General features: G+C 47.0%; 6 protein-coding genes, 1 long non-coding RNA gene and 1 pseudogene across 8 annotated transcripts; 3 read left to right on the forward strand and 5 right to left on the reverse strand.

Moving 5' to 3' along the window:
• The first annotated feature begins 100 nt into the window (after positions 1-100).
• Positions 101-3,273, forward strand: LOC112349680 (pentatricopeptide repeat-containing protein At4g39530-like). Of its 2 annotated transcripts, XM_024684531.1 has the most exons (4): positions 101-2,825; positions 2,884-3,000; positions 3,055-3,127; positions 3,187-3,273. In XM_024684531.1, the coding sequence occupies exons 1-2, from the start codon at positions 114-116 to the stop codon at positions 2,893-2,895; spliced, it is 2,724 nt and encodes a 907-aa protein (XP_024540299.1). In that variant the 5' UTR covers positions 101-113; the 3' UTR covers positions 2,896-3,000; positions 3,055-3,127; positions 3,187-3,273. The 2 variants fall into 2 exon arrangements, with proteins under 2 accessions (XP_024540299.1, XP_024540298.1); XM_024684530.1 differs by having other exon boundaries at positions 101-3,000.
• A 23-nt stretch (positions 3,274-3,296) lies between these two features.
• Positions 3,297-4,907, reverse strand: LOC9634516 (peroxidase 29). Its single transcript, XM_002979571.2, has 3 exons — positions 4,612-4,907; positions 4,144-4,501; positions 3,297-3,873 (listed from the first exon to the last, which is right to left on the reverse strand). Exons 1-3 carry the CDS (start codon positions 4,846-4,848, stop codon positions 3,470-3,472), a joined length of 999 nt encoding a protein of 332 aa, XP_002979617.2. The 5' UTR covers positions 4,849-4,907; the 3' UTR covers positions 3,297-3,469.
• Positions 4,908-5,040: 133 nt separating this feature from the next.
• On the forward strand, positions 5,041-5,574 carry LOC112349681. The gene is made up of 2 exons (XR_002993463.1): positions 5,041-5,156; positions 5,221-5,574. It is a non-coding gene; the product is annotated as an uncharacterized LOC112349681 (long non-coding RNA).
• A 3,827-nt stretch (positions 5,575-9,401) lies between these two features.
• Positions 9,402-10,905, reverse strand: LOC9635144. The gene is made up of 2 exons (XM_024684471.1): positions 9,981-10,905; positions 9,402-9,937 (listed from the first exon to the last, which is right to left on the reverse strand). Exons 1-2 carry the CDS (start codon positions 10,903-10,905, stop codon positions 9,402-9,404), a joined length of 1,461 nt encoding a protein of 486 aa, XP_024540239.1.
• A 4,898-nt stretch (positions 10,906-15,803) lies between these two features.
• Positions 15,804-17,163, reverse strand: LOC112349661 (annotated as a pseudogene).
• A 1,202-nt stretch (positions 17,164-18,365) lies between these two features.
• Positions 18,366-20,298, forward strand: LOC9634517 (probable E3 ubiquitin-protein ligase HIP1). Its single transcript, XM_024684594.1, has 8 exons — positions 18,366-18,382; positions 18,433-19,063; positions 19,125-19,313; positions 19,374-19,456; positions 19,531-19,627; positions 19,696-19,794; positions 19,863-19,974; positions 20,041-20,298. The coding sequence occupies exons 1-7, from the start codon at positions 18,366-18,368 to the stop codon at positions 19,920-19,922; spliced, it is 1,176 nt and encodes a 391-aa protein (XP_024540362.1). The 3' UTR covers positions 19,923-19,974; positions 20,041-20,298.
• A 291-nt stretch (positions 20,299-20,589) lies between these two features.
• Positions 20,590-21,969, reverse strand: LOC9634518 (WUSCHEL-related homeobox 11). The gene is made up of 3 exons (XM_024684472.1): positions 21,846-21,969; positions 21,274-21,756; positions 20,590-21,080 (listed from the first exon to the last, which is right to left on the reverse strand). The coding sequence occupies exons 1-3, from the start codon at positions 21,967-21,969 to the stop codon at positions 20,590-20,592; spliced, it is 1,098 nt and encodes a 365-aa protein (XP_024540240.1).
• Positions 21,970-22,790: 821 nt separating this feature from the next.
• Positions 22,791-23,412, reverse strand: LOC9635147. Its single transcript, XM_002979575.2, has 3 exons — positions 23,245-23,412; positions 23,127-23,197; positions 22,791-23,045 (listed from the first exon to the last, which is right to left on the reverse strand). The coding sequence occupies exons 1-3, from the start codon at positions 23,360-23,362 to the stop codon at positions 22,899-22,901; spliced, it is 336 nt and encodes a 111-aa protein (XP_002979621.1). The 5' UTR covers positions 23,363-23,412; the 3' UTR covers positions 22,791-22,898.
• Between the last annotated feature and the right edge of the window lie 1,599 nt (positions 23,413-25,011).

A 25,011-nucleotide genomic window follows, 5' to 3' on the forward strand; every position in this document is an offset into this window, starting at 1 on the left:
AGCTATGGAGCTCGAGCTTCTATCGAGCTCGAGCCTCTAAATCAAATAAACGCGCCAATTTTTTTGGATTCTAGGGTTTATGGGTTTCTAGGTCGAGGCAGCCATGCTTGTGGATGTTCCAAGCGCAATTGGGGAGAGGGTTTTGCAAGATCAGCGCTGCGGCTGCGATATTCTCGGATGCGCTAGCAGCGGCGGCGCCAGCGCCGCAGTCCCGGCTAATTGCCTGGATCAAGGAATGCGGCGGCGCCAGAGATCTGGAGCGAGGGCGGCGCATCCACCAAGAGGTGATTCGCAGCGGCCATGGCTCCGATCGCGTCGTGCTCAACAGCCTGGTGAGTATGTATGGGAAATGCGGCAGCCTGGATGATGCGATCCAGGTCTTCAACGCCATGGGGAAGAAGAATCGCGATGTGGTGTCGTGGAATTGCTTGATGCTGGGCTATGCCGAGATTGGGGATGGGGAAGCCTGCCTGGGTTTGCTGGGAGGAATGCGGGAAGATGGAATCCGACCAAATGGAAGAAGCTTTGTGGCTGGGATCAAAGCCTGCTCGGCCAAGGGGGGATATTGTCGAGACAAAGGACAGATGGTTAGCTTGAGATCGTTGGAGATTGGAATGGCTCTTCATTCCCAGGCTCGCGAGAGTGGATTCGAGTCGGATATTTTCGTGGCTGCCACCTTAGTCGACATGTACGTGAAGTGTGGAAGCTTGGTGGATGCTCGCGGGGTTTTTGAGAGAGCTCCTTTCCACAACACGGTGCTGTGGAACGCTTTGGTGATGGGATATGTTGAGAATGGAGAAAGCGAGCTAGCTCTGGAGCTTCTCCCATACATGAAACGAGAGGGATGTGATCCAGATGCTAGAACTTTCGTAGCAGCGCTCAAGGCTTGCGGAAGTTTTGCAACGACAGAAGAAGATGATGATCTTGGTGGCAATAGAATACGGTACTTGGAAAGAGGGATGGCCTTGCATTCCCAGGCTCTCGGACTCGACTCCTCGGACATCTTCGTGGCCAGTGCTCTCATCGACATGTATGGGAAGTATGGAAGCCTGCTTGACGCACGAAGAGTTTTTGACAGGATTGAGATCTCTCGGCACGATGTGGTCTCGTGGACTGCTTTGATCATGGCCTGTGTGGAAAACCGTGAAGGAGGGCTGGCTTTGGAGCTGTTTGAGCACATGAAGGCCTCGTCCTGTGCTCCAAACAGCCGAAGCTTCGTCGCTGCTTTGAAGGCATGCACCAGCTTGGCAGCTATAGAGGAACCACGGCAGGGTCTCGAAGGGAAGTTTGTCAAGATCAAGACGTTACAGAGAGGTGCTTCACTCCATGCCGAAGCTGCTGGCCGTGGCTGCGAGGTGGATATCTTCGTGGCCAACACTCTCTTGGAGATGTACACAGTTTGTGGAAGCATGCTCGAGGCACGGAGAGTTTTCGACAGGACGAACGACCGAGACGTTACGTCGTGGAACTCGATGATACTGGGGTATGTGGAGAATGGACAGGACGAGCTAGCGCTGGAGCTTATCGATCTTATGGAGAAGAAACGAGAGTGTTTGCCGAATGATCTCACTTTTGTGGCGGCTCTCAAAGCCTGTAGCAGTCTCGCCATCAAGGAAACCGGTCAGAAGATCTGCGGGAAGATCGTCAAGCTCAACTCACTGGTCAAAGGCTTTGATATTCACTCAAAAATCATCTCCAAGAGCAGCTGCTGTGACTCGCTGAGCTACACAACCAACGCGCTCATCGACATGTACACGAAGTGTGGGAGCCTGGTGGATGCACGAAGAGTATTTGACAGGGTGGTTTCGCAAGACGTTGTTTCATGGAACGTCTTGTTGCTTGGCTATTGCGAGAACGGAGAAGAGTCTCTCACGTTGCAGCTATTCCAAGCAATGCTCGGTGCCGGCTGGTGCTGCAAGCCCGATTTTAGAACTTTTTGCGCTGCGTTCAAGGCTTGCAGCTGTCTCGCCGCCAAGGAAACTGGACAGGAACTCGCTGGAAAGGTCGTTAAGGTGGAATCCTTGAGAAAAGCCAGGATGCTACACTCACAGGCTCGGAGCTTTGGGATCGGGCTGAAAGCTTACGTTGCAAGCTCTCTGGTGGATATGTTGGCAAAGTGTGGCAGCATGGACGACTCTCGCGGAGTTTTTGACAGGGTACCTGTGCATGATACGTTTTCTTGGACCGCACTCATGCTGGGATACGCTGAAAGTGGTGACGGTGACCGTGCTATGGAGCTCTACTCCCAGTCTAGGCCACCAGAACAGGACGCTCAAACTTTCATCGCTCTTCTCAAGTGCGTTGGAGTTTTGGAGAGTGGAAAGATCATCCATGGCGACATGTGTAGAGCTGGGCTGGAAGATGGTGCGGTCCTAGAGGCAACCTTGGTGGATGTATACGGAAAGTGGGGGAGCATGGACGATGCTCAACGCGTTTTTGACGCTCTCTCGGCTGCCAAAGACAAGCTCGTGTCCTGGAACGCGCTGCTTGGAGGCTATGCCCGTCAAGGTGACACCAAGAACGCTTTGAGGCTGTTCGAGGAGATGCAAGAACAAGGCCTGGAGCCCGACTCAGTGACGTTCCTCTCGGTTCTCACTGCTTGCAGCCACGCTGGTCTGGCCGAGACCGGCAAGAGATACTTCGAGACAATGCAACTCAAGCACGGCATTGAGCCAGGGATGTCTCACTATCACTGCATGGTGGACGTTCTCGGCAGAGCCAACCGCGTGGAGGAGGCTGTCCAGCTCGTAAAGTCGATGCCTTTCAAGGCGAATGCAGTGACTTGGAGGACTGTTTTAAGTGCCTGTCGGAAATGGAGGCACGAGGTGACTGGAAAGCTTGCGTTTCAGTCGGTGTTGGAGACTGATTGTGGGGACTCTTCAGCTTACGTGTTGATGGCGAACATTTACAACGAGAGTGGCTCATAACAACTGGAGCGGACGAGCAGATCATGTCAACGGGAAGTTTGTGCGCATGAATGGCATCGAGACAAAGTTTTTGGTATGTCAAAAGGTTGTTTTCCAGCAAGTGATTCTCTAACGGTGAATGTTACAGGAACAGCAAAACTTTTCAGCATGATTGCTGCTCTTGGGCGACTTAGCTGGAAGTCCTTCCACTCACGTATAAGGTATGACATTTTACTAGGAATCAATCTTTTCAGTGTGGGACTGACGCGTGCTGTGCAAGATATCCTTGCGATGCAAGTCCAGACAAGGAGCATATAATTCGTAAAGATGGTGTTTTTATTTGACTGCCCAGTGGAGAACACACTGTGTAAAGCTACGTCTCAAGGTACAAGAAAGGAACCTTCTTTTTATATTTTATTTTTCATGTGTTCCTTTTTTTTTCCCGACTTTATCTCGTACCAGTTCGTAAAGATCTTGGACTGACTAGCCTAGCTAGCTGGTGGAGAACACGCTGTCCGTTCTAGAAGGTAGCGAAACTTCCATTTTTTCTTCTTTCTTGAACTTTAGTTCACAAATCTGCAGTTGTTTCTCACTTCACCTCGATTTCCAGTCAGGACGTTGAAAGAAGTGAGCTTCGCGTAAGCACTTGCGAAGGCATTGAAGAAAGAGATCTGGTTCTGAGAGAACCTGGCCACTATCGGAGAAGTTCTCGCGTCACTGGCCAGCGCTGCATCAATGGTGAAGAGTCCGAGACCCATTGTCGCCTCTCGAAAGTACTGATTGTCGAACTGAAGGCTGCTGAAATCGTTCTGGACAGTAGTGGCATTGATGATGAATCTTGGATCTGAGGACGGGCAGCTCACTCGCAATCTAGTCGCGTATACGAAGCTCAAGGTCGACTCGGTATTGGGATAGAGCCGGTTGACGATGTTCACGCAGTGCCCGACGCCGAGAGTATGACCGCCACCTGGTTGGTAAGAAACGAGGTTTTTTATCCGTGAGAAACTTGAAACTAAGAAACGTGCAGTCGTGGGGAAACTTTATCGAGACTCTCGGAAACGGACATTTATAACTCGAACAGAGAACTTTGAAACTTGGACTCTGGCGGAAACTTACCGATATGAAAACTTTTGGAACGATGAACTTAAAGAACCACTCTAAGAGCCGATGAGACAACGGACTTACGGAGATGGGAATTTTGGAAGAGGGAATTCTAAGGAACACTGGAAGAACTTACCCATAATTGCAACGCTTTCTTCTGTGGACATGCCCATGGATCCAAAGAGGTTGAGGAAATTATCAACGCTGATGGTCGTCGGTGGAAGGCTGGAATCGGCGGCGGCATTGCTAGCAAACGTGCTGTCGAGCCTTCCCATGGGAATTCGAAAGTCGGGGCCTCCTGCGAAGACAACGGCGTCCCTTCCAGCCATGGCGATAATGTCAGCACAAGAAACTCTGCCAGGCCCGCATTGCGAGTCCACAGCCGCTTTCGCGTTGTCAATGAGGTTGAGACGCCGGATTCCAAAGTTCTTGGAGGCAACCATCTCGCTGGTGATGCCACCTTGCGAATTCAGCATGATGGAAGCGTCGCATCCCTGGGCCGGAGAACAGAGAAACGAGTTTTGATTTTCCCGGTGGTGGTGGTGACAACGAAAGAAGCAGAAATTCAGCTGACTGAAAGGAAAGAACAGTGCGAAGAACTTACTCCAACTTGGCAGTCGTGGAAGGCAAGCCTGAGAAGCGCCGCTGCGGCGGTGGGATCACCCGCAAGGTTGCTGGAAATCGAAGCTCTCACAGTTCTTTCGGCCTGGGGACAGACGTTGTCGTAGTAATCGTACGAAAGTTGCTGGGACAGGGGGAAGAACTCCGCCAGGATCATCGCCGAGACCAGGAAAGTGCTCCACCTCCACCGAGACGACAATGCAGTTAGGCTGTGATCCATGACGATTGGTGTGGAGTGGCGAATTCTTATCTCTTCCCGGAGAGGAGAAAAAGCAAGAAACAGAACAAGCAGAGTCAGAACAAGGTACGCGAAGTTTCAGCAAGAACTGCAATCGAGGAAAGAAGTGCTTGTATTAACTTCCGATTCTCTGTGGCAAATGGGAGCGAGGGGGTGAAGAGAATCGATCAGAGTCGGGGCCAGGCTTTGCAGAGGAATGAAGTGGACGAGAATTCCAGAAGAAAAAAATAAGAAAAGAAGAAGAGGAAAGAAAGAGGACCTCCTTCTTCGAGGAGCTCTCGCGCAGAGAGGTAAGTGTTAAGGCTTGACAAAGTGGGAAATTCGGGTGGAATACTTATGCAGTGTGTTTTTAAGGTGCTGGGTCCATGCAGTACACCAAACTTTTGATCGTCGATAAGTCGTTAAGCGCGATTCAATGCTGCTGTTGGGGACAGTCACTAGGTGAGAGTGTGTGATAGCTCACCTCTCTCTTTCACTCCCCTCATCTCTCTCTCTCTCTCTCTCTCTCTTGCAAATCGGGACTGTGGATCTTCATAATTCTTTGGTGGTTTTTTTGTTTCTCCACTTTGAGTTGGAGATCATCGCATCGTTTTCTTGAGGGACCCTCATCATGTGTCGTGTGTCAGGTATCAGCAAACTTTGTGACCAACGCGGAGATGTTTGTTCTTTCCCAACTCTAAACAGAATCTATAGCTTCTCATTAAAGAACATCTACTACCTTTTAATTTAATTTTAAGGCATGACCTAAACCTTATAATTATTCTAGTTCATCAATTAAATTCTTGGCGAACCAAGTGGCACAGAAACCATCCTCGCCCAACCCTCATGCTCGCAACAAACTCACTGCGACGAGGGCAGCTCTTCGCCAGATGCAAATCCAAGATCTTTGCGATGGATGGCGGTTCTGATGCTAGAGGGCTCTCGTTTTTCTGCTCCGGTTGGATCCAAGAGGACGAACCAGATGAAAGACATCCTTTGCGCACTTTCTTGTGAGATTTGAGATTGGACCGGGGACCTGTAGAGCTTGTCCAAGAGGAGATGCGGGTGGCCAGCCTGATCGTCGTCGTTTGAAGACGAAGATTTGAAGAAAAGGCATCGGCTCTGGTGGACTGGGTCGCAGCAATGGTGTTTGCGCGGCTCTATCTTCTCCAAAGACTGCGCACAGGAGCTCTTCGGTGTTTCCAATTTCGTCTGGCTGCTCGACCAAGATAGAGATCCGGCAGAAGGAGGTCTGGGGCGTTCATGATTGAGAACTCAAGGAAACCGTGGGTGGTCTCATAGGGACTGTTCGTAACAGGAGATGGGTGTCAAGACTCTCATCCTAGACGACTGCCACTCCCTCTCTGAATTGTTAACAGGGCAAGAAGGAGAGATTATCTAACTATCAGAGTCCCTGTGAGAACAAGAACTATATTAGTTTCAATATGAGCTTAATAGCTTCTTGTTCCTTCAGCTCAACGTAAACCCAAGGAATTGTGAATGGCTCTAAAAACCACAACTCCAAGCCTTTTTTTGTTTTCCTCTTTAATAAGACCAACATGACATCGTCTGGTGGTGGAGGTAGAATTTGAGTAGAAGAATGGATAGATTGACCAATCACTATTGATATAAATTCACAAGAAAGAATGTGGGTCAGGGTTTAAGTAGAAAGAAATCTGGTGGAATTTCAGAATAATGTCCTTGCTCACCAGGGATGAAACCATCATGGGAGATTTAAATCCATAGTAGGCCCTAGGAATATACATCTGATGGACCTCAAAATGGTGGCATGCATTTCACAACATCATTGCTGTGATTGGAACTAGAGTTCTTTTGCTCTATGGTTCTATAGCAGCTAATGGCTGACTTAACTTGGTCACATATTTTTAATCACCATTTACCAAAGATCTCCTTATGTTTCCAGGGCTTCAGGGATTTTGATGCTATTTGTTATCGGCATCATAAGTCTCAACACAGTGTGAAATAATCAGGCTCCACAAGCTCCATAGGAAATGCATGGACAGTGGAAACAATATCATAACAACACCAAAAAACTGAGTGTTTGAAGTGCCAAACATATTAAGGGTCTGATATAACCCCTATATATCCAGGCTAGACATGTGAAATATATTTTAATGTAATATATTTCCTAAAAGCCAAAAATATATAATATAATAAAAATTATATAGTTTAAATGTATCTGAATTTGCAACTATTGCATTTGTGTTTACCTTGCCATTCACATAACATCCATATTTGCTAAAGTTTTTTTTTTAATTTACATATAGCTTTATATTTTAAAATTGTCAAGGTCTAACAATTCTAGCTTCTTTTAAACATGCTTTATAAGTTGGGGTTTATATTGGTTTTGTACAATAATAATACCTCAATTTACAAAAATATCTCTTTATATTATTTTTAGTGCAACAAAGTAAAATCTTAAGATTTTCTTAAGTCTCTTCAGTGGTAACAACTTGTTAATTTATTTAATCCTTAACAAATATATGCTTGAAAAGAATGATCCATAGAAAAAATAAACTTATATATGAAATTTCAACTATTTTTTATTTATTTTATTACATAACTTTATTTAATTTTTGTAATAGTTTAAGTTCATGAATTTACATCCAGCCCAATATAACTCAAACTTATGAATGATTAACCATAAATATCCCAAGACTCTTAACCAATTGAAAAATAAAGTGCACTTTTTTTCATAAAATTTTTTCTTTTTATATTTGAACCTTTATAGATTATCTCTTGACTCATTCTTTTTGGTTATTTACAATGAGTTTTAATTGTTTTATTGTATCAATATAACCATTTATATAGAGCATACCATTACAAATAAACTTAATGCTCATTTATGTATAAATAACTTAGATGGGAAAGAGGGTTTTGTGATTGTTAATATCTCATCATCTTGCTTAAACAATAAGTATCATCCTTTCCTTTACTATTAATTTTATTTTAGTTTTAACTAAAGCTCCAAAAACCTCTTTATTGTAATTGTTAAGTGCAATAACATCATTGATTCAGTGATACATTCTTCCAAAATATTGAGCATGCAAAAATAAGTTTAATATCAAATAAAAAACTATATAATTATAGTTTTCATTGACAGTTTATTAAAGTTCAAATAAAAGAGCTTCTAAACAAGCGTGCACTTTTTTTTCAGTTAGTTAAAGGTATCAATTGAAATACATGAAATATCCTTTTGAAAAGTCAAATTTTAAAAGCTCTATATTTGGACCAAAGGGGTCCAAAAATGTTAGTGATCCACATGTTGAGAGATTGTTCATTATGAACAAGAGTGTGGGGCTCTTGAGAGATTTATGGCAATTAATTTTTGTTCATGAGGACTTATGAATTTGTTAGGAAATATAATAGATTGTAAGCAACTAAAGGGTGGCCCATGAATAAAAGAGCACGTTTTTTTTCAATTAGTAGGAAATATAAAGCTTACAACATAGAACTATACTAATCTAAATAGCTTTCAGTGGTCAAGATGTATAACTGTGGTCTAGCAAATACCTAAAAAGGACCCTTTTCTATTGAGTAAAATATAGTGTATTAGACTACTACTTCCAGCTGGTTGAGTCCAGTTTTGGGCTTGCTCTCTGCTGGAAAACAACATTCCACCAATCAATTAATACCAGAAACCAAACGAGAAGCTAAGCTCTGCTGCCAGCCGCCCGTGGGATGCCCAGCATGCCAAGAGGAACAGCAACAGCTCCAGGAAGATCATTATGCTGTGGCAGAGCATGGCCAGCTCATACAGAAGACCCTTCTGTACTTGATTGATCGCTTATATGGTGCCTTGTTCTAGTTTAGAGTGGCTAAGTTTGCTCATAGAAGTGCTGTGACTAACACCTCCTGCTGGTCTTTAGAAGCCTCGGAGCTTCTTCTACGTCGGCTTTCTAGTCCGAGCAGGCCATCCATCAACTTCCATGGCATGGCAGTGAGAGTAGAGTATAGCCGAGTTTGTGGCGGACACCATTGAGAAGTCGGCAATGCTAGTGTTTTGGAAAAGATTTCCCATGGCCTACTGCAGGGTTTCCAAGCTCCTGCAATTCAGTCTGTTGCTCACTAGCCACAACACATGAAGACGTCCAGCTAGACGTTCCGAATGTTACAGAGATGGTCAACAAAACTGCCGGAAGCGCATTGACGTGCATGGCCAACACGGTTTCGCACAACAACTGACATTGTCCGAATTTTGGCCTCTGAACAACGGCTGCACCGACTCTTTTAAGACTTCCAGGTTGCCCCATCAAGTTATTCAAGTAATCAAAATCTTAAATCTCAGCCAAATTGCCTTGTACTTTGCCAACATTGTTGTTCTGGAAATACCAATTTGAAGGTCTGGAAAGAATTCTTAGAAAACCCGCAAAAGAGGACGTATCTGAGTTACTTTTTATATTCGAGAAACCTGCAAGTAAAACCGCTCCTGACAAGTGGATTCTAAAACAGAACATATTCCTGTTAACGATCCTTCCATTTGAAAATCCGTGCAATACCGTTACTATAGAAAGGATATCCTGCCCTTGATAAGTCTAGTCTGAATCCGAGTCCGAAACGGAAACGCGCCTGATTCTTCTCTTCCTCTCGCGTCTCCTCCTGCCACCAAAAGTTGCACATATCTCTTGTAGAAACTCCTCACACTCCTTAAGCTGCATCAAGTCTTCGTCCATGGCGCGACATGTTCTCCGATCTCTGCCGACGATGGCATTGCCGAACCCGACCAGTTTAGCACGCGGCTGGCCACCTTCTACGGTAACGACAATGTTCTTGAGGTCATGAAGCCCGTTGTAGACAACTCCGCGGTCATGAAGTGCCAAGAGCGCCTTCCGGGCCTGGGACACGACTGCTCGCACTTCTTCCGCATTGCTCGGAGTCCAATCCTCGACTCCAGCAGCTTGGCCTTCATCGGACATTATTACGTAGAAGATCATTCCCCCGCGGATGAATCCATAAGACAGCAGCCTCGGGATGCATATGCCTTGAACCCTGTGGAGCCTCATGTACACGTCCAGTTCTCTCACGCTTTTACCAAGCAAGTAGCTCATGCTCTCGCCATTGCTCTGCAGAGCTGCAACCAAGGAAATGACATTACTAACGTGATAAAAGCGCACCTGAAAGATCTTTGGCTTTGACAACTATTGTCCTCCCTTTGTACAAACCACGGACGACGATAGTGAGACCTTCAAAGCCACTGCACGCAAACCTCAATTCCCGAACATCACCAATGTCGAGCGCTCCAAGACCTGAAACCATCTGTCCCACCGACCTGACTTGCTGTGCTCGACAGCATTCCTCAAAAACACCTCTTGCGTAGCTAAGGTGTAGGCTTCTAAGTGGAAGCGCAGGTTTGTGCTTCTTATTCTGCAGAGCCTCCGCAAGCATAAAACCGATTCCCATCATGGGAGATTCCACGTGAGAAACACCTTGGGACACAAGCAGACGACTGCCCACCCTTTTGCAACAAGCAGTCCGCATGTAGGATGACACCACCCCGAACGAGCAATCGGTGAGAAGGAGATAGGAATACAGCCTCGCAAGCGCGGGCCGGCCGGTTGGATCCATGGCCATCACCCCGACGACCAAAGTCTCGTCATTTGAAGAGTCTGTGATCACCATATCAGGAGAACCAACACAAGATCCTTCACCACTGCCATAATGAAAGTTCAATTCCAACGGATCCCGCTGCTGCTGCTGCCGCCAAACTTTGCTTTCGTAGATTCTCTTTGTAGCATGAAAGAGGTATGGTCTAAACTTGATATAGAGTGGACTTCGAACTTTTGGTGGGAAAGGTGCGTCCTGTAGAGATGCAAACCACTGGATCTTGTCGTTCCTGAACGATGGCCAGTCCTCAATCGCGAAATCATCCAGCATGCATATCTCGTTCAACGGGGGTTGAGTGGAAACCTGCTGTAGATGATGTGCTACCACCTCCATCGGTGGCGTGGGATGGGCTTCAGAAATCATACCTTTTAAAGTCGTCGGAGAAACATACCGACCATCCAGCTTCTTGAGCGCCGCATTCGCAGCCTCCTCCATGGCCTAGCCCTAACAATGAGTAGCAGCCCACATCTACTTTTAATTTTACCTTCCATAACCCAGAGTTAAATTATAGCAGTTGCAAGTCTCAGCCCCTTGGGATGCTTGAAGCGTTCCGTTGCGGATTTCTTCGGGCACAACACACTGCTTCTCGTCTCCTGCCTTTGATACATATAAGTCCGTCTCTCCTTTTGCTTTTCTTCTGTGCTTTTGCTTTTCTGTTTTTCCCGAGATAGAAGTTTGTAAGAACTGGTTTTGAACTTGTCGTCCTGCAAGAAAACAATCCTGGATTTGAACTTGTCTTCCTGCAAGAAAACAATCAGGAACAACCGGCCCAGAATCTCTTTCGTGCAAAAGATGTGGCGAATTGACTTCCCTAAAATCAACAGCGTCTCCTGGAGCGCTGAAGGTTCATGTTTGATCAGTCCTCGCTTTGAGGTGCGCTTGCCAGAAGCTGACCATGCTAGTTGTATGCTCTAAATGAGAGTTTACGTGGCATATCCAGGTGTAGGATAGTCAGGACTGTTAATTATGTATATATGCATTATGATAAATCAGAGTGTGAGAGACATTGTTTTGCTCTTCTTTCATGGTATCTGAGTGGCTTCAGATCCTGGGACGATGGCACTGGCCAAGGAGGAGGCCTGTGAGGATGACAATGCACCACCGGATGTGGCTAAGATGCCAAGAGTTGGCACTCTTGCTGAGCATGAGGAGAGAGAGCCACTTGACAGAGTGTGCAAGGCTGCAAGCAGTGACGGGGCAGGAGCCAGGGTGGAGGTACGAGGCACAGCAGTGAGGAGGCACCGAGCACAGGTGCTGCTGCTGAGTGAGGCCCCGTGCACACGACACTGGCCTGAGGACTGGCAGCAGGAGACACTGAGCAGTGACTAGCCAGGAGCCAAGTGAGCAGGAGGCGCTGAGAGAGAGAGAGGCAGAGCTTGTGGAGGGCGCTTGGAGGTTCTAGGGCTGAGAGGGCGAGAGGCAGCGAGCAGCGTCAGGCCAGGAGCCAAGGGCTGCAGGCAGAGGGAGGCACTGAGGCGCATGCTAGAGCAGAGGCATGGACGTTCCTGAGTGAGAGCTCACAGGCACAAGAGGGTGCAGGTGCTGAGGCATTGCTGCTGGAGAGCCGTTGTGGGGTAGAGTTGCTGAGTGCTGGAGTATTCCCCGATGCTGCAAGGCAGAGGGAGAGAGCCGTTAGGGTTCTGGTCTTGAGGATGAGACGATGGTGGGACTGAGGTATTCCCTAATCCATCCTTGCTATGCTTTGGAAAGGTGTTTCCTGATAGGGAGATAGATCTAGTAGCCATGGGATGATCAAGGAGGCGGGTTCTAGAGAGGCAGAGCTAGAAGGATTGAGAGGGAGATAGATTTCTTGTCATGGACATGAGAGTGCTTGGATGCAGAGGGAGAGTGATATCAATTTCATGTCATTGAGATCGAGAGGGAGTGTTGGAGATATACACTCTCCATATGAGTTGCCACATCACTGATCTAGGTGTAGGATAGTCACGATGTATATATGCATATTAGAGTGAGAGAGTCATCCACCATTGTTTTGCTTCTACTCTTCTTTTTTTCAATACCATGAAAGAAGAAGAACAAAAGCAAAAAAATATATATACATTAGTAACAGTTGTGATTATCCTACAGGATCAGTGATCATGCCATATAGACTCTTAGAGTGTATATCTCCAACATACCAAAAATAATGGTGGATGACTCTCTCTCTCAATGCTTCCTCAGCACTCAAGGCCAATGTCATGTGTAGAGGGCCTTGCTCAACAGCAGCACCTGTGCTTAGTGCCTCCTCACTGCTGTGCCTCATACCAGCTGGGCCTTGGCTCCTGCCCCATCACTGCTTGTAGCCTCATGCTCTATCAGCCCTAGTGGCTCTCTCTCCTCACTCTCAGCACAATCCCACTAGGAGTGCTAAATCTTGGCACCACCTAGCCATGTCTAATGGCTCATCATCATCCTCACTAGCCTCCTCCTTGGCCAGCACCATCATCCTAGGGTCTGAAGCCCTACCATGAAAGAAGAAGAGCGGAAACAAAACAATAGTGGATGCCTGTCTCACTCTAATATATCATAATGCATATATACATGATCAACAATCTTGACTATCCTACACCTAGCTTAGTGATGTGGCAACTCATGCTACATAGACTCTCATGTCATGGAGAGCATATATCTCCAACAGTATACAGACCCAATGTGGCCCATGGTGCCAACCACAACTCCCAGCTTGAAGAAACCAACATTGCAAAGCCACATATATCTTCAGATATGTCTGTTTCTTCATGCATGGCAACCACAGCACTAGTATCTCTGCCACTCTCTAGTGAGTGGATTGCTGACTAGGAAATGGTACTCAAGCACCTGTACAAAACTTTGGCCCAAGCATGTGCAAAGTATGCATATAAGGCCACCAGCAGAGACCACAACTTCAGTGAACCAAAGGGCTTCATTGGCTGGGGGGTAGCTTTATCTCCTGCCTGGGACCACACTCCAAAGGTGTAGCAACACTTGTGATTGAGGGAGTTTGTCATTATCCACCTATAGAATACTTCATCAAAGTACTATATGTATAGACACCTTCCCCATGTTGTGAGACCTTAAGTAAATGCCTTTCCTAAAGAAAACCCAAGAAGAACTCTTGGTTTCTCAATAGGAAGCAAATTCTCCTTCTCATGAGGGACTGATATTCTTTTCAATAGAGGATATATTGTGGGAGGGTGAAGCATGTCCACTTGGCTATGGTGGATAGTGTGGACAAAGGTGTTGTGGAGAGGATCTTAATCTTTGTGGACCTGGCCACATTGTCGAGTTACTTTGGCATTTGCAAGTCATGGAACTCCATTATCAACTCTCACACCTTTTGCCACCTATGGTGCCCCAACACTGGTGTCATAGAGGTCCCTTGGATCATGATGAAAGTTCTAGTGTGTTATTGTTCCATTTGTACCTAGTTTAAGTGCTCAATAAACTTTGCTCAAACCACTAGAAGAATGTTTGTCAAATATTGATCCCATAACTTAGCATCAGCAACTTGTAATAATTATGAAAGTAAACTCAATTTTGTTTGCAATATCAAATTATGACTATGACATATATATATATTAGAGAGATGGCAAATAATCATTTTAATCTGAATGTTAAAAGTTCACATAAATATATACACACAAACTACTAACAACTTGTCAATATGAAACACTAGTTATTTTAGCACAGACCTCTTGGCTAAGGATATAGGCTGAGGTCAGCATGTTAGTGTTGGCTTTGTGTTTTGCATCTGAAAACAATTCAAAAGATTAAAAACATAATGAATTTGGGACAACTCCATAACACTATTGTGATGACTAATCTTGATATCTAGGCCATACTTGATTGGTCCAAAATGGAGTATATTAAACCTTGAAGACAACTGCTCCTTCACAAAAGTTGAAGTGTGTGTGTTCTCAGTGATGATGAGTGTGTCATTGATATGAGCACTATCCATTAGTTTCACCAAGAATGATGCAGATCTAGAGTCCATCTTCACTGTCAATATATAGTACTTCTAGTTGCCGGTTTCTTGCAGGGATTGTTGCATGAGGAACACTGAGTCTTTCATATGTCGAGCTAATGCCACCATTTCATCTGTTAAATCGTCCTAGAGTCGCCTGAGCAAGAGAAAGACATGAAAGTATGCTTTTCAATGAATTCGTGAGTAGCGCTGTCGAGTTTCACTTCTTCTTTTGAAGTACCAGGCTCGGGATTCGTGATGCTGGATGCTGCTTGGTAGAAAGAAAAACAAGAATAGACGTGATAACCAGAGAAAAATTTACTGTCTCTTTTGAAGATTGCACTCTGGAATTGGAGTTTCGGCAGGAGCCGCCGAGAATTCATCCTCGAAATCATGGAAGGTTTGAACGCATATCTGCGTGGTCTTTTCATGGTTTGAAAGAGAAAAAACAAAAAGGAAAAACGTTTCTTGCAGCTAGCTTACCATCTGTGTGATGTTGATCTTCTCGGCAGACGCTTCAATCTGTCCCCCATACTCTCGGGTGAAATGCTGCCATGGATGGAAGAAAACTTGAATGCTTTTTGGAGAACTAAGATCCACCTGGGAAGATTTTGACGAGCGTTATCTCCCGTGAGAACAATGAAGAGCTCTCTAGTGTTCTCTCCCGTAACAGTGAGGAACTCCAATTTTTGCAAAAGCTATGGTTTCTTGGTATTCTTTTTCTTTGTTTTGTTTTTATTTGAACTTTTACCTGCGTGACTCACCACTACCAAACCCTAGAAATATATCTCGTCACAGCTCGAATGACTGCCGGACCGAGGAGTCCACCAAATGTAGCTTCTTTCCAGGACTTCCAGGAGCGCTGTGATCTTCTTGAAAAATCATAGCAAGCATGTCCGAAGAGGAGGCAAATGGAAAATGAAAGTTTGCTATTGTAGCTATTGTTTATATGGCATCAATAACTTTGCGTGAGAGGATGGACGAATAACAGCAAACCTTCTTGCAGGAAGTACGCACGCACGCACAGGTGTCGAATGGCCCCTTCGTACTAACGTATCTGTGGCACAGCTTCCCTCGATTGTTTGGCAGTTTTATTCCGTGCAACCTCTTATCATTTTGGCATACTTGAGAAAGAGGTAACGAGACGAAAACTTCAGATATTTTCGAGCTCACTTAGGCCTTTCTTATACAGAGGTCGTGTCGATTTGTGTGGATGTGTCCATGGAAAAGAAAAAAATCTTGGCTGAACTCTCAAAGAAAGCTCATTTGAGAGCCTTAGAAAACAGAGCAAGCAGCAAGTACTAACGAGTGTTGCCTTTGAAAAAGAGAACTCTAGTGGCGCCGTTTTATTGTAAGAGCTTCTTTGCTCTTCACTCTTATAGCTCTTCACTCAGACAAGTGGTGCAGCCATTTCGCTGGACAGCTTGAGAACCTCAGTGAGATCCACGGGATGGAGCGAGTCTGCCTGGAACTCGAACTGTTGAACCAATCGAGCCGTCCAGAGGAGAACAGTCGCAAGGCCGAGAGCTCGTCCGGGACACACCCGACGACCAGCTCCGAATGGAGCGAGACGTAAGTCGCTTCCTTTGACATCGATGTCCTGCTCAAGAAATCTCTCCGGGTTGAATTTCTCAGGCTCGGACCAGATGGAAGGATCGTGAGTGATGGACCACATGTTTACCATGGCCGTGGTGCCTACAGGGACGTGGTGACCGGCCAAGGTTACGTCGTGAATCGCAAGCGGAGCCCAAGAGAGCAAGGGACCCGGAGGATGCATCCGAAGAGTCTCCTTTACAACGGCTTGGAGGTACACCATCAGACTCGGCAACTTCGGATTTTCCTCCAACTACGCTAGCGATCTCCTCACGCAACTTCTCTGGATTTCAGGATGGAGGACGAGCTCCGCGAGAATCCACTCGGTGAGAGCGAAACGGTGTCAGTGCCTTCCTGTGAAGACAGCATGGAAAACAACGTAAGTCATTAGATAGGCTAGAAGCAGTCGTAAAAACATCTTCGTTTTTTACCCAGAGAACTGCGATCATGTCGGCGTCGTCGAGCTTGTCCTCGCCATCCAGCGAGAGCAGCACATCCACAAAGTCGGGCTGTGCAGCTTTACTATCCTGTTGCCGATGATCATCAATAATCTTCTGGACAAAGCTTGTCACCCGAGGAACCAGCACGGCACAGCGTTGGAGGATGTTCTGGGGATCGACTGCCTTTAGAGCTGGCAAGTGATCGGCCCAGTTGAACGCACCCAGCAGCTCGAAGCCTTCCCTCACCATCTCCGTAAGCTTAGCAGCGTCCTCGGATCCATCCTCGAATCTTCTCCCAAACACCGTCTGCATGATATTGTTGAGCGAAGCCCGCTGGAGGAAGTCCCGAACTCGGACGAGGCCATGGTCTGCTGCAAAGGTACTTATTGCTTTAATCATCCTGCTCGTCTCCGCCTGACGAGATGGCTCGTGAGCAGCAATCTGGCCTGGAGAAAAGAGATAGTTGGAGGCAATCCTTCGTAAGTTACGCCAGTACTCTCCATAGGGAGTGAAGCCGATTGCTCGTCCAAACAGGAGCTGCTGAGCCGACTGTTAGGGGCCTTTCCGCAACTCGGAGCTGTTGAGCAGCTCTCGTGCCACTTCCGGCTTGCTGGTGATGATCATCCTCGTGTTACCCAGGCTGAAGGCCATGAGCTCCTTTGCATGGTACTTCTCAGCAAGCTTGGCCAACTTTCGGTGGGCTTGGCTTCCCATCTCCGTCAGGACTCCAAGCACTGGCCATCCTCGGGGTCCTGCGATCGTCTGCTTCTTCCTCAGCGTTCTCCCCCATGCATGGCCACCGGGAACAAGCCAAGCTGCCAGGATCACCGAGATAGCTGCTAGAACGAGCACGGCCACAGCAGCAGCGATGAATCTCCATGCATCCGCGGAGAAATGGCGCGAGAAAAAAGGCAGAGTGAGAATCCACCAGTCGACCCCAGAGGACGAGTCCATGATCGAGAAGCGAGACAAGCGCGAGACTTTGGACCAAGAGAAAGAGCTCGAGAGAGGCAGTGCTCTTGGTTGCGGTGGTGGCTTCGCTTTTTATACTGGCAACAGCAAGATTATCCATAGCTGCATGTCTGGAGAAACTATTGGCCGAGAAGGAGAACGCTCGAGATGGTAAGTCTCCAAGGTTAAGTAGCTTCTAGTTTCCCTCGGTTTTTTTACTGTTGTTGTAAAAGATGTGTTTTCTTTTTTGCAAATTCTAGGCATTATCGGACTAGTGACTCGAGTGAAACCATCGCTTCGACTCGTGAATACTCGCTTATGGTGCTTTTAATCTCCAAGGTTCTGATTGCTTACTCGGATTTTATAGTTCTAAAAACAGTTCTTCTGTTTCAAGCATTATCACATGAATCACACTGGGAAATGGCTTCCACTCGTGAAGTTAGTGAATGTGATTAAATGGTGCTTTTAATCTCCAGGGTAAGTAGCTTCTATACTCGTTCTAAAAATGTGTGTAATTATCGCATGAATCACACCAGTGACTCGAGTGAGACCATACTCGTGAATTTGGGCCTTTAATCTCCAAGGTAAGTAGCATACTACACTCGTTCTAAAAGTTCTAAAACATGTGCGTGTGTTTTTTTAGTGACTCGAATCTTCTACTCGAACGTGATTAAATGGTGCTTTTAAAGTAAGTAGCTTCTCGGATTTTTTACTGCACTCGTTCTGTTTTTATTTTCTTTTTTTTGTAGATTAGTGACTGTGATTTGCTCTTAATGAGGTTGGAAGATTTTTAAACTAGTAACGTCGCGCGTTTTTGAATTTTAGGGCAATAGTATCTTGGTTCGATTCCCGTTCGACAGGCGCATCGCACGGCCCTGGCAGCGCCACGTGGCCAATCTCTTTCCATACAGATATGTATATAAAGGCCACGATAGCCATGGCCAGAGTTTAGGGTAATTGTTTTGGCGATGGCGAGGGCGCAAAGGTAGGATCTCTTCCGGTCTTGCGAATCTCTTTTCCCGATCGATCGCGCAGAAATATGTGCCCTCCATGCGAAGCGTCCGGGGACTGTGGCGGCGGCGCCAGCGGCGGTGCTGGATTGAAGCGGAATCTAGAGCGCCGCGGGGCAGCGCCAGAGGAATTGGTTCCAGCCGGTTCTCTTCCAAGTCGGTTTGCGAGGATGGATCGAAAAGTGGCGATCATGGGTGTGAGGCCGACAGCTCGCTACAGGCGATCTAGCGCTGGGGCTGGAGCATCGGGCTCGGCTCAATCGCCGATTGTTTTAGGGGGTGGGGCTGGCCACGCAGCAGGGCCGGAGATTATCGATCTGGAAGCCGAGGTTGGTTCTCCAGGGATAGGAGGAGCTTCTCATTCTTTCCTTGACGGGGAGGGTTCTAGCCAACCTTTGCCGAAGCGACAAAGAAGCTTGAGGGCTGATGGCTCTCCAGCTGCTGTTACTCCTGCGGCTGGAAGACTTGGAAGAGGAAGAGCTCATGGAGCAGCAACTTGGGGTAGAGGACCAAGGCAGCATCAAGCACCGGGTGGTAGAGGCGTGGTGAGGCCGATTGATGTGGATAGTGTTGTGGAGGTGGAGGCGCGAGCTTTACAGGTGAGTGAAGACGAGAGGCTTGCGAGAGAGCTGCAAGAGGAGTTCTCCACTGCCGGGGTACGTTCCTTTTGCTTTTCTGTCTAGAGTTCATGTCTTTTGTTCTTCTTTTCTGAAGCAGAGAGATGCTAATTTGGCTAGGAGTTTGCAAGAGCAAGAACAGCGCCAGCAGCTTCGTCACGCTATGGGCCATGGAAATGCTGAGCGGTTGTATTACAGGCGGCTGGAATCGGTGCATGCGAGGATCCAGCAGGCGTTGGAGAACAGGCAGCGTAGCGGACTGCCAGGCAGATTCCGCGGTTTAGAAGAGGTATGCTTTTTTCACGAGTTTTACAAGTTTGTTTGCATACTTATCTTTCTTTTCGACCAGCGCTTGAATGAATTTGGAGCTATGCTGCGTAGGAGTATACCCCTTGCCATGCAATTGGCTTATGTTGACCGCGACTTCAACGAGTAAGCTTCTGTGTTTTCCGTGAAAGCTTCCGTGATCTTGACTGGAGACTTTTTGCCTTTTCTCGCTGCGGCAGGAATGATTACGAAACGCTTTTAGCTTTGGACGAAGGTGTGAAGCAGCGAGGAGCTTCTCAGGCCCGGATTGACGCTCTTCCAGTTTCGGAGGCAGTGGTATGATTATCTAGCTTCCTTTTGCCTTTGTTTCCATTTTCTAGTTTCTTACGGACAAGGATCGACAGGAAACGGATAAAAGCGAGCCATGCTCGATTTGCCTCGAGGTTCCAGTAGGCGGAGAGGAGATCCGCCGCCTCCCATGCTTGCATGGCTTCCATAAAGAGGTAAAAGAGACGCTGGTCCATCCATCTCTTTCGCCTCGTTATCTGACCAGTGTCTGCTTGGCTTGCAGTGCATTGATACTTGGCTCCAACGGCGTGCAAACTGTCCGGTGTGTAAGGCTTCGGTCTAAAGTCCCAAATCTCGTCCATGGCCAAGGCAGTGAAAGGAGACAAGCAATGCACGTAAGTACTCTTGTGTTTTTAGCTACGTAGCCAGTTTCGCTCAAGTTCCTGTCGTGCAAATCGCAGAGGTAGCGGCCTTCGCTTCCGTATGTACTCGCATTCAAGTGGAAAAGAAGCTCGAGAATTTCTACTTCTTGGGCTTTGGATCGTCCGCTGGATGGAAGTGGTTTCCTCTCAAATCGAGCTTGCGAGAGTACAAACTAGAGAAGGAGCAGTAAAAGAGCCTGTGAGAGGTACGCGATTGGATTCAAAGCTCCTACACTTATAGATCTTCTCCTTGGAGAAAAAAAAAATACAAAGGTTGATCTTTCGAACTGACTGCCAGTACTTCGTACGTAGGGAGTTCATGCACTTTGCGATGTATTTTGACTTGGCTTTTACGGTTTTTACCTGTGGTTGTTACCGAAGGTAAAGTGTGCATTACCGTTCGTACAGTTTTACTGTATCGTACGGGAATGATTAAGAATGATGAAACCCTATTCTTCGTCCTGTCGATGGGTTTTGGATGTTGGCATTTGCCAGGAGAAGGAATTCCAAATCTCTGAGAAAAGCAAAGAGATATCATACCAACAATTCTTTATTTTTTCAATGTGGATCTTGGGACACACAAATCAATCAGCCTAGCAAAGCAAGAGATGGATCAAATCGATCAAATTGGGAAGAATGCGCGACCTGGATCAAGTTGGGAAGAGGAAGAACTGGATCATTACAGACTCCAGGGGGGGTCCTCCAAATTGGCGAAGCTCCCGAGCTGCGAGGCTTCGTGCGCCAGTGGAATCGGCCACACCTAGAAGACGAAGAACGCAAACTCATTACTGTACTGTTCCAAATCTTTTTTAAAGGAGGGAATATGCCTAAGGCATATCCCTCCTTCGTCTTCCTTACGAGAGTGTAAGCCCGCGACTCGAGAGGCTCCAGCGTCACGCCGCGCTCGTTGGTGGGAACGATTCGCCCAAGCGCTGGATCGAAGAGCGCCGCGCCGTCGCCAAAGTGGCCCACGAGATCGAAGGGCGATTTGTCGTCGATGATAGAAACCACTCCCCCGTCAATCACGATCTGGGCAGCAGCATACGACTGCGCGGCGGGATGGTGCAATTGCTCCGACCCTGCACAGAAAAAAATGGCTGGCCCGTTTAGGAGAGGAAAAGAAAGGAAGCAAAGATCTTGCCCAGTCCAGTCTAGCTAGGAGTATACGGCACTGCTCGCTCTGGGACTTGTCTATCTATCTATCAGGACGAGAAGAAACAAGGAAGAAGAAAACCTCTCATTTTTCTCGTTCTTCTCTTTTTTTGTTCGCACCCAGGAGGACGAAAATGAAAGACCGATGGGATTGATCGAAAGAGATGGAGAAAGAAAGAGAGAGAGAGGGAGAGGGAGCAGTAGTGTCGCTCATTGATTTACCGGATGAAGCTGAAGCGGAAGCGCTAGGGGCGGAGGAGGACAAATCCTGCTGGAAAGCGGCGGTGGCACTGGCGGCGGCGGGAGAAGAAGAGGCGGAGGCGCCAGAGACGGCGTTGGCCTCCTCGATGCGGCGCCGCTTGCGTTTCTCGCGGGACTTCTTGTTCTGAAACCAATAGTACACTTTGGATTCGTCCACCGGGCCGTGGTGGCCGATGAGCTCGGCTATCTCCGTGACGTTTTCTTGCGATGGCGGCGTCCCTTTCGCGTAGAATTCCTCCAGGATGGCCAGCTGCTGACTGTTTGGCCGCCACCGCTGCTGCGCGGGCCTTGTCGGCGCTGGCGGCGCTGGCACGGATGAGATTTCGATGTGTTTCCTGCGACCTTGCAGAAGAACAAATGGGTAGTCAGTGCTTGCAAGCAGCAAAACGACGGCAAAACGAAAACAAAACGGTCGAGAGAAATATATATACTTCTGTGATGCATATGCAATGCCTTTAGCTCCAGGAGCTCTGTGTTGATATCCCGCTCCTGATCGATCTGATCAGACTCGGACGACGCCGGCGATGAAGCCGCCTGCTGCTCGCACCGCCTCATTCTTCCGGGGATCGATCGATCTAGTGAAGAACAACCGAAAGAAAAGAGAGGAGGGATCGAGTTGCTCCCACAGGGAGCTGGAGATATGGAGGAGAAAAGAAGAGAGCGCCGGGTCGTGTTGTGTTTCCACCTGATCTTTGGGGTTGACGACGTAATCACTGCGTCAGGTATATTCCTTCGCACTTACCATTTTTACTTACTTTGTGACGCCAGTAAATACGTTCCCACAAATCAATACTTACTGCCCGCGCTGCGGCCTACATTCCCTTGTGCGTATTTTAATACGTATCCAGAGAAATTCTCTCCCACCCGGTATGTATTTGGTAAGTTTTTCTGTACTTTTGCGGGCCGAGTAAAAACCGTCAACGACAACCTTCGGAGGGTTAAGATAATCAAGCAACGTCACAACTTTAAAATTCACGCAGCATTAGCATGCTATCTTAATGTGAAGATAAATCACAATCTCTTATCTACTCGTCTCAAATCTTTTTCTTTTCTATACAAGAAAATCTTCTGTGTTCTTCTTCTTCTTCTTCTTCTGAAATTCTTCTTGTTTTTATATTGTTTTCCTCTTCTCCAATGTTGAGAAAGATTTGGATTGGGATTTGAGATGCTAGCAGCAGCTGCAGCCTTGCATTGTTGCAGGGGGGGCACTGAAGCGTGATTGGGTGTGATGAGATTTTCAAGAGCAGTATCTAGAGAGCATTAGATGTGGCTTCCTTGTCTATCATGAATCTGGGGCTTCAAGATTTCTTGAGAAATGCATTGGAATTTAAGGATCACATGAAACCTGCAGGAGCAGATAGAACCACCACCCAAACAAAATTATGCTAAGAAAAAAGATGCCAATCGGATTCGAACCAGAAGAAAAAACTACTGTTCTCTCTTTTGTTTTACTCTCACTCCCAATCTCTCTCTTCTATTTCATCCTATGTTGGGCTCAGTGCGGGCTCGTCACGAACATTTGCGGCAGGCAGCGTGTAATCGTCATCCTGTTCTGAAAGGCCTCGACGCCTGCAGATTGGGCTTGCGTCGAATGGCTCACATCCGCTCTCGAACGGAATACTAGACAGATTCTAGGGATTATTCGTGTTAAAAAATACTCATGCTTGGAAACTCGCCTCTATCTTAGAGCTTTGAAATGGAGACAAACTCACCTCCTGCTCTTCGAATCTCTGTGATGGCAAAGAGCTCGTCTCGTCATTTGAAAAGATCACATCTTCCAGCTCTACAAGGATCACGATGGATATTTCATGCTTAGAGTGATTTTAGTACCTTTAAAAGCAAGCCCCCCGTGATCATTTTCCAGGAATCTGGATTCGCAGCTCTGTACCACCAAGCCCGCAGTTGTAATCAAAGAGAGGAGCAGCAACGCGAAGCGGAACTTGCCCATGGATCCGAGCGCAGCCTGAGCGAATGGTCACCGGGCCGACGTTAAATCAATGTGTGATATAAAATAATACTATTTTAACGACCAGAATTCTACGCGCACATCGTCGAAGTGGTTCCTAACATGCACGAAGTTGCAAAAAGTCAAACCCGGCCGCACCAACTTACGCTTTCGATCACATGCCTGCCTGTCAATGCGCTGACCAGATTTTATAAGAGACCCCCTGATTAAAGAGTTGTAGTGGAAAAAAAAAAACCTTTCTGGGATAAACCCTAAACTGTGTATTTTATTGATTATTCCTCTCTCTTATGGAACTGTGTAGCCATCCATCTCAAAGTCCACAATGATTCCACGTCCTCGGCGGACGCCACAGTCGCAACAACGCCTTCCTCTTTGACGTGCTCCAAATGACCGCGAACGCTTTGAAATCTGAGTAAAGATCAGTGATACGCGATAGATCCCTTGAACAGCTTGCGTTCTTCCTCTGTGATTCCTAGCATGTAGCAGGCGGAGAATGTACTGGAATGGACGAAAGAGGGCGCAGATACCATTGTATCTGGAAGCTGACAAAATCAATGATGGCTTTGGTACCGTCCAGTTCAAGCTCTCTCATGAACTGGACTTGTTGTCGACGGTCTTACCAGGTTCGGGTCTCAATACGCCTGAGTGAAAGACAGACCGTGAGAAACTGCTAAACGCGGTGTCTCGAGCTTTAGCAGAGACGTCGCAAGTCCAACTGCTCGCTCGAGCCCAAACGTTGTTCTCCGACGAATTCACCTCCATTTTCCGGAAGCCTCCGTCGCCACCACTCACAAACCGACCCAACAGCGCCAGGAACGTTCATGGCTTCCAGCGGTGACGCGCATCCTCTGTATGCTTTTATGATAATTCACTTAAATCGTTCCTTGTGTTCGTTCGCATCTGACCACATACATGAGTAGTGCCTATAACTGCTACTAGTAAAGAGATCTTGGGCTTCACCCGCGAACCGAATTTAGGTTTGGCGACACGTTACTAGCAACGATTGGCTGGACATTCAAATGGCGCATTTGAATATCTATCGTCGGTAAGAGAAAATGAAGCCTGTGGGGTGCCGTCCCTAGCATTAGACGATCGATTGAGCCGAGAGCTAACACACTGTCTCCAGATCCTTGTCTGAAGAAGCCAGTTCATAGACACCATAGACGTGCCAGCTCTTACCCTGAGAAAAGGAAAGATATCATACCTCAAAACACTTCTTTATTTTTCGGCACACAAATCATTCAACTGGAAGAGAATGGATCAGTAGAAATTCTTCCAGGGCTGGTCTTCCAGATCCAGATTGCTCCCGTGAGATCGGCAAAGTGAAAAAGAAAAAACCAGAGGAGTGAATATTCCTTGCTAGCGAAGGCATATCCCTCCTTCGTCTTGGGGAGAGATCGCCATCACCATCCCTTTTCCTCTTTAGAAGAGGGATTGAAGAAAGCTCTCTATCTTGTGTGTTCTAGGTACAGAACCTTCAACTGATGCCGCTCGAGATCGTGAACAGACTAGCCGGCGATATCCTCGATGGATCGATCGACAGCCGAAAGAAAAGAGAGGAGGAGCTCGGGAATGAAGAATTGCGGTCTTACCATTTTTACATGAGACGATAGTAAATACGCCCCGCTGCC

This window comes from Selaginella moellendorffii, unplaced genomic scaffold (assembly GCF_000143415.4).
Source record: "Selaginella moellendorffii unplaced genomic scaffold, v1.0 SELMOscaffold_41, whole genome shotgun sequence".
NCBI lineage: Eukaryota > Viridiplantae > Streptophyta > Lycopodiopsida > Selaginellales > Selaginellaceae > Selaginella > Selaginella moellendorffii.